An 8104-nucleotide genomic window follows, 5' to 3' on the forward strand; every position below is an offset into this window, starting at 1 on the left:
ATTTGTTTAGATACATGCTAGGAAAATACTATAAAAAGTTTATGTAGTTTTTCATTTGGAGCATGTAAAAAACAAGAAGTATTCTAGAGAGAATCATAAGAGAGTTCTTGAGAGAGTTTATATATTTTGTGTTGATTGAGTGAGTAATATAATTTTATCTCATCTCCACTACCCCTCCTCTCTATCTTAAGTTATTCCGCTGTGTGTTTTCGATATATATTATTAAATCGTTCCAACAAAGTGGCATCAGAGCCACGTCTTAATATAAAAGATCGATGGCAACCACAAATGGAGCTTTCCCCTTTCAAAAGCTTTCAAAAGAGAACTATGATCAATGGCGCATACTAATGAAAACTTTTCTTGGTGGACAAGACGTTTGGGAAGACGTTGAAGAAGAATATGTTGAACCGGAGAATTTGGCTTCATTAAGCCAAGCCCAAATGAAGACATCCAAAGAAGCCAAGGTGAAAGATCAAAGAGCGCTATCCATCATCCAACTCGGTGTAGACGATAGTAACTTTGAGAAGATTTCTAAAGCTACTACGGCGAAGCAAGCGTGGGATATTCTTAGTGATGCTTACAAAGGCATTGATAAGGTGAAGAAGGTACAACTCCAATCACTTCATGGAGAGTTCGAGTCTTTGAATATGAAAGACTCCGAAGATGTTTCCGACTACGTCTCAAGGGTGGTTTTGATCGTTAGCCAACTTGAAACAAATGGTGAAACAATGGAAGAGAGAAGAATGGTCGAAAAAATACTCCGATCCCTTGATCCTAAGTTCGACTACATTGTCGTGGAAATTGAAGAGTCGAACGACGTTGAGAGTCTCAAAGTGAACGAGATATTGGGCAAGTTACAAGTCCATGAGGAGAAGATCAAGAGGCGAAACAAAGGGCCCGAAGTAGAACAAGCCCTTCAAGCAAAGACGAACCTTGCCGACCAACCGAAATGTGATGGTGCTCGATTTCAAGGCAGAGGTAGAGGCCGTGGTTGTGAACGTGGTCATGGTCGTGGCAGAGGTCGTGAAGGACAATCCTCGTACGACAATGATGATACGAAGCAAGAGAATCGACCAACAAGAGGTCGTGGACGAGGAGGATTCAATCGGCGTCAAGACAAGAAAGATGTCGAATGTTACAATTGTCACAAATACGGACACTATGCTTGGGAGTGATTAAATGAGATAAATGATGAAAAGACTCATTATGTTGAAGCGACGGAAAAACAAGTTGCCGAGCTATCCTTAATGGCGTGTAAAGAATCGGCGGAGGAGAAAGATTGCTCGTGGTACCTTGATTCGGGTGTGAGCAACCACATGTGTGGGAACAAACACATGTTCGTAGAGATCAATGAGTCCGTGATGGGAAATATCTCATTTGGAGATATGTCGAAAATTACCATCAAAGGTAAAGGGAGAATACTCTTCAAATTGAAAAGTGGAGCACACCAATTCATCGAGAATGTTTACTATATGTCGGGAATGAAGACAAACATTCTAAGTATTGGCCAACTGCTAGATAAAGGATACGACGTCCATATGAAGGGTCGTAACCTATACTTGAAAAATTGTCAAGGTACGTTGATAGCTACTATTCCAATGACAAGCAATCGGATGTTCTTATTGAATATCTATCACGATATGGCGAAGTGCTTAAATGCGTGTTACGAGGATCCATCTTGGCTATGGAATTTGAGGCTAGGCCATATCAACTTTGGTGGACTAAAGATGATGTCCAAGAAGAAGGTGGTGAAGGGACTACCATCAATTGATCATCCCGATCAAGTATGTCAAGGATGTACTGCTGGAAAACAATCTCGATTAAGTTTTCCAAAGGAGTCTTTGTCAAGAGAAATGCAACCGTTGGAGTTGATCCATATGGATATATGCGGTCCGATTGAACCTACATCACTAGGGGAGAATCGCTATTTTCTGACTTTCATTGATGATTACAGTCGGAAAACATGGGTTTATTTTTTGAAGCAAAAATCGGAGGCATTCTCAACGTTCAAAAGTTTCAAAGATCATGTCGAGAAGCAAAGTGGCTATCACACTAAGGCAATGAGATCTAACAGTGGAGGCGAATTCACTTCAAGTGAGTTCAAGAAGTTTTGTGATGAGCACGGTATTCGTAGACCTCTCATTGTTGCCTACTCACCCCAGCAAAACGGTGTCGTAGAGAGGAAGAATCGATCCATTATGAACATGATTCGATGCATGTTAAAGTCCAAATAATTGCCGAAGGAGTTTTGGGCAGAAGCCGTTGATTGTGGTGTTTATCTATCAAACCGGAGTTCGACGAGGAGTGTTTTTGAGAAAACACCACAAGAGGCTTGGAGTGGATTCAAGCCTAGTATAGCACATTTGAGAGTGTTAGGGAGTATTGCCCATATGCATATTCCGGACCAACAACGAAAGAAACTTGACGTCAAAAGCCAAAAGTATATTTTTGTGGGCTATGATCAAGCTGCGAAAGGATAAAAGTTGTATGATCATGTTGATAAGAAGAGTAAAATCAGCCGAGACGTTTTTTTCGATGAGAAGAGTTCGTGGGATTGGAATGCTCAAGAAAATGAGCATTACACATTCTACCCGTTTGAGGCAACAACTAAGGAAGTTGAAGAGGAGCCCGTAGATGACGTAACTCCACCATCATCACCTGCATCTTCTTCCGAGGGTGAAAGTTCGAGTAGTGAAGGACCTCGAAAGACAAGGTCTCTACATGAGATTTATGATCAACTCAATCAAAATCCAAACTTATTCTGTTTGTTTGTTTGTTCATACGGAGCCTATCAACTTTGAGGAGGCATCGAAAAGCAAGAAGTGGATAAATGCCATGAATGAAGAGATTGAAGCTATCAAGAAGAATGATACTTGGGAGCTCACTTCCTTACCATCGGGGCATAAACCTATCGTAGTAAAATGGGTTTACAAGGTCAAAAAGAATTCCAAAGGCGAGGTGGAATGATACAAGGCGAGGCTTGCTGTCAAAGGGTACAAGCAAAAGGCGGGAATCGACTATGACAAAGTCTTTGCTCCCGTTGCCCGATTGGACCATCATATTGCTAATCTTATTAGCAGCTCAAAACAAGTGGAACATCTATCAAATGGATGTGAAATCAGCATTTCCAAATGGAGTGCTTGAAGAAGAGGGGTACGTTGACCAACCAGAAGGTTACTTGGTTCGTGGTCAAGAGAATAAAGTGCTAAAATTGAAAAAAAATGCTTTATGGGTTAAAGCAAGCACCAAGGGCGTGGAACAGCCGCATTGATCAATATTTTTTGGAAAAGGGTTTCAAAAAATGTCCACATGAGCATGCGCTATATATGAAGGTCGATAAAGGTGATATGCTAATTGTGTGCTTGTATATTGATGATTTAATATTTACAGGGAACAATGCGAAATTGTTTGATGAGTTCAAAAAGGAGATGGCCAAGGAGTTCGAGATGACAGACATTGGGTTGATGTCTTATTATCTTGGCATTGGAGTGAAGCAAAAAGATGATGGCATTTTCATCTCACAAGAATGCTATGCAAAAGATGTGCTAAAGAAATTCAAAATGGAGAAATGCAAGGAAATCAACACTCCAATTGACATTGGAGATAAATTGTCGAAGCACGTTGAAGGAGAGCCCATTGATCCAACCTTATTCAAAAGCTTGGTTGGAAGTTTGAGGTATCTTACATGCACAAGACCCAATATTCTATTTGCAGTTGGTCTTGTTAGCCAATACATGGAGGATCCAAAGGAGTACCATTTCAAAGTAGCAAAGAGGATACTCCGCTATATCAAATGAACTACTAATTTGGGCATGTTCTACCCAACAAATGGAGATTTCAAGCTAGCCGGATATAACGACAGCGATTGGGCCGGAGATCCCGATGATTGAAAGAGTACAAGTGGTTTTGTATTCTACTTTGGAGATTCAGCATTCACTTGGGTATCGAAAAAGCAACCGATAGTTACTCTATCAACTTGTGAAGCGGAATATGTGGCAGCGACATCGAGTGTATGTCATGCAATATGGCTAAGGAGCTTACTAAAGGAGCTCAATTTTGCTCAAGAATATTCGACACAAGTTTTTGTCGATAACAAATCAGCGATTGCACTAGTGAAAAATCCAGTGTTTCATGATCGAAGCAAACACATTGATACTCGATATCATTTCATCCGAGAGTGCATTGCAAAAAAGGAAGTTCAAGTGAAGTTCGTGAAGTCCGAAGATCAAATTGCCGATATCTTCACGAAACCCCTCAAGAGAGAATAGTTCGAGAAGTTGAGGAGTCAACTAGGAATGCGTGAATCAAGCTTAGGGGGGTGTGTTGGAAATGAATAAGCTAGATTCATTAATCAAGTTCAAAGTATTAAAGGTTCTAGAATTATCTAGAATTCATGAATATGGAAGAATACATTAATGTGTCTTTTGGAGAGATTCGTGTATAATGCTATGGAGGAAGAATATTATTAATTATTTGTTCATGTATACATGCTAGGAAAATCCTATAAATAGTTTATGTAGTTTTTCATTTGGAGCATGTCAAAAACAAGAAGTATTCTAGAGAGAATCATAAGAGAGTTCTTGAGTGAGTTTATATATTTTGTGTTGATTGAGTGAGCAATATAATTTCATCTCCTCTCCACTACTCCTCCTCTCTATTTTAAGTTATTCCGCTGCGTGTTTTCGATCTATATTATTAAATCGTTCCAACAATTGTACTATCCTAAACTTTATCTACATGATTGGGAAATTGTGGGGAAATGAAGCAAAAAAGAAAAAATAATAAAAACAACGATATAACGTGGCAAATGGGGATCTCAGACGTTCCAAGACTTCTAGCGTAAAATCCACCAATGCACTCCTGATAATGATCACCAAACCCGATATCTAATTTCAAATATATATGCTAGCTGAGACGCTAAAATACCCTAACCCCCGTCTCTAGTGTAGTTAGAGTCTACCCATCAGTCCAACATATGCATTCAGATCCTGCTATTAAGAGACCATTTTGGTCAAGTCCTTAAGATCTACCCGAGGTGCATCACATCTCCATTTCCACAACCCGAGCTATGATTTCCTAAAATTAAACGAGAAATCCTCTCTTGAGTTCATTCTTATTCACAATCAATTCAAGGTGTTGCCAACCAATCAAAAGCATCTAGAATATGAAAACATAAACATAACGAAAGAACGACACATAAATACCATATTTGGAAATCAAAATCAATATATACAAGGTTTCATCTCCCTAGAAGGACATGTTCAGTTCAATATAATCATAGCATCAAACTGATGAATACAAGAAATCATAAAGTACGTAAAGGAAAAGGTAATGAAAAACCTGAGTCGAAAACCACGTCGAAGCTTCCAGCAAAGAAATGGCGAAACCGAAAAAAAGTTCAGAAAAATCTTACAATGATGAGGACCTTCTATTTTTTATTTATAGTGAAATGCAAAACTTCTTGAAAAATTTTTACAAAAATAAATATATGTCCTCAAAAACTGTTCCTAGATTGCGATCTAGTGACATCGATAAACTGGCAACCACCTTGCCAGATTGCGAGCTGGACGTGTGGATCGTGATATGGGTCTTCATTCAAACTCTTTATGTTTGGCCCCCAGATTTCGATCTGGAAGTCTTGGATCGCGATTTGGATCTACTATTGAATCCTCTGTCTTTTACCCCCATATCGCGACAGGAATGGCGGATCACGATTTGGCGTCTACTTCAACTTTAAGCACTGTTTTGACCCTTGTTCAGCCGGAATTTGACAACAATACATTTCATGGAAGTTGCAGCCCTGGTAGTGGGATTTGTAACTCAACTTAAATCAGCTCAATTGGATGTCGTACGGAGGAGTTATGCTTGAAATACAGAATACTACCACAATCAGCTAGAATGCACTTTTGCACGTGTTTGGCTTAATTCTCGTCTTCGCTTCGAAAATCGTTTGAATCGGCAAATATACCTTCTATTTACCTACAACTGAAATAACACATGAAAAACATAATATATACAGATAAAGTCGAAACCTCAGACGAACGAAGACCAAAACTTGAAAATTCGATTAGTAAAAATCGTGCAAAACGAACACTTATCACACCCTCAAACTTAGATCTTTACTCCTCCCCAGTGAATAAAACAAAACTGCAACCCGAAAAGAAACAAAAACGACATAAACAATAAACCTAACACAGGCCATTGGGGTAGGGAATCACGATTGCACTTAGCGTATGCAACAAGCCTTTAAACCCCTAAGTACTCCTAAAGGACGAGTTGTGTCTCATGAGGGTTTTCAGACAAAACACCCCCAAACATTCCGTAGTGGTCAAAGCGTTGCAATTAATTCCAAAGATAAAATGAGATAGATAATATAAAATAGCATGCAGCTTAAGATATTCGAATTCCCAACTAACGCAATTTAGTTATTCCTACATCAAAATCTAGATAGCCTCTAAAGTCCGTAATCAAACAGAGCATAATCATCGAGGGTTTTGAGTAGAAATCTGAACAAAAAGAGAGTTTTGATTCTGAAATTCATAAACTATAATGGGAACAAGTAGGTCTATTTATTCAACAACAGTATTTTCGGGTGATTTTCATCACATTTTTCTCTTGCGTCCTTTTTTGTTTTTTGGTAACACTAGTAAGTGACACGTGCGATGCACGTGGTTTAAGATTTTTCATATTATTAATATATCAAATATCTATCTCATTAATATAATAAACAAAATTATATAGGGAAAAAAATAATAAAAAAAATAAATACTAAAACTTATTCCACGGTAATTTATAGTTAATTAATAACTAATATCAATCTAAATGATACTTTTTAATGATTTGTAAAATTAATTTCAAGTCCATAAACAACCCTCATTACAAGAGTTGGTACCTAGCCTTACCAATAGGGTAAAAGGTCTAGGGTTTGAGTCCCCCCTCCCCTACTTCCCCTTGTAATGACTTGAATTACTCAAAAAAAAAAAAAATTCAAGTCCATAGCGAGCCAACTCGTGGAAAGATGATGCACCAAAAACCATATCTCTCGGTGATATTTGCCAATATTTATCACTATTAGAACCAATATTTCTAAATATTTTTTCTCTTTCTTTTATGAACAAAAATATCATTTGCATATATAAATTTGTAAGGATTTATATTTCATTACCATAATAATTAATAGACAATGAATACTTTTAATATTTATAGTCTTTACAATTAACAGACTTGATAGCTATGGTAAAATCATTAATTAATCATTATTACTAACTATTAACAACACTACTTATTAACAAAATCGTGAGAGGGTTTAATTCCTACTCTAAAATGCACAACTCTTATCTTTTATATTTTATTTTCATATATTCTATTAATTATTCTTTTGGTAGAATTGCTTTGATATTTGCCAATATTGATCACTATTAGAACCAATTTTTCCTTGAAAAAAAGTTCCTAAAAAATCAACACTAAAACTTATTCCACAGTACTTTATAGCTAATTAGTTATTAATATAAATCTAATTGATATTTTTTTAATGTAGATTCATAACAATATTAATTTTTTTTATCCTTAATCGCAGACTTCTCGTTCTTAAAATTTTCACACGTGTTATTTTTTCGTTGTTAATTTAAATACCATCCATATATGTGCGCATGCATGAGACCAAATTTCACTAAATCTTTGAAGACCTTTCTCTTCTTGGTGTGATAGCTAGAGCGTGGAGATTTGCTGTGGAATGAACCATACAATAAGCTCTAAGTAGCCAATAACAAAAAGTACTTTAAATATTAATAGCTACCAACACAAAGAAACTTAAAGACACTATATATCCTACGAAAGTTTTGTCAAATAGAAAGAGCTAAGAGTTAGTTTTCAATTTACGATACCTCATTTTACATCATTAAACTTTCGATGTCATACTTTTTCGGCCATCAAATATAACAACATAACACAAAGTATAATAAAACCTACCGTTAAAGCATCCATGTTACATGATCAACATCAATTGCCAATATATATTATGGTGGATACATATGCCTTCAAATCATTTACAAAACATCATATTTGCTTCAAAACATTAGAAATTAAAAAGAAAATGATTAATTAG

General features: G+C 36.8%; 1 protein-coding gene across 1 annotated transcript; it reads left to right on the forward strand.

Moving 5' to 3' along the window:
* The first annotated feature begins 275 nt into the window (after positions 1-275).
* LOC105971115 (uncharacterized) lies at positions 276-1175 on the forward strand. Its single transcript, XM_012995962.1, has one exon. It carries the CDS (start codon positions 276-278, stop codon positions 1173-1175), a length of 900 nt encoding a protein of 299 aa, XP_012851416.1.
* The last annotated feature ends 6929 nt before the right edge of the window (positions 1176-8104 follow it).

Source organism: Erythranthe guttata, chromosome 11, assembly GCF_056151865.1.
Source record: "Erythranthe guttata isolate IM_541 chromosome 11, IM_541, whole genome shotgun sequence".
Classification (NCBI taxonomy): Eukaryota; Viridiplantae; Streptophyta; class Magnoliopsida; order Lamiales; family Phrymaceae; genus Erythranthe; species Erythranthe guttata.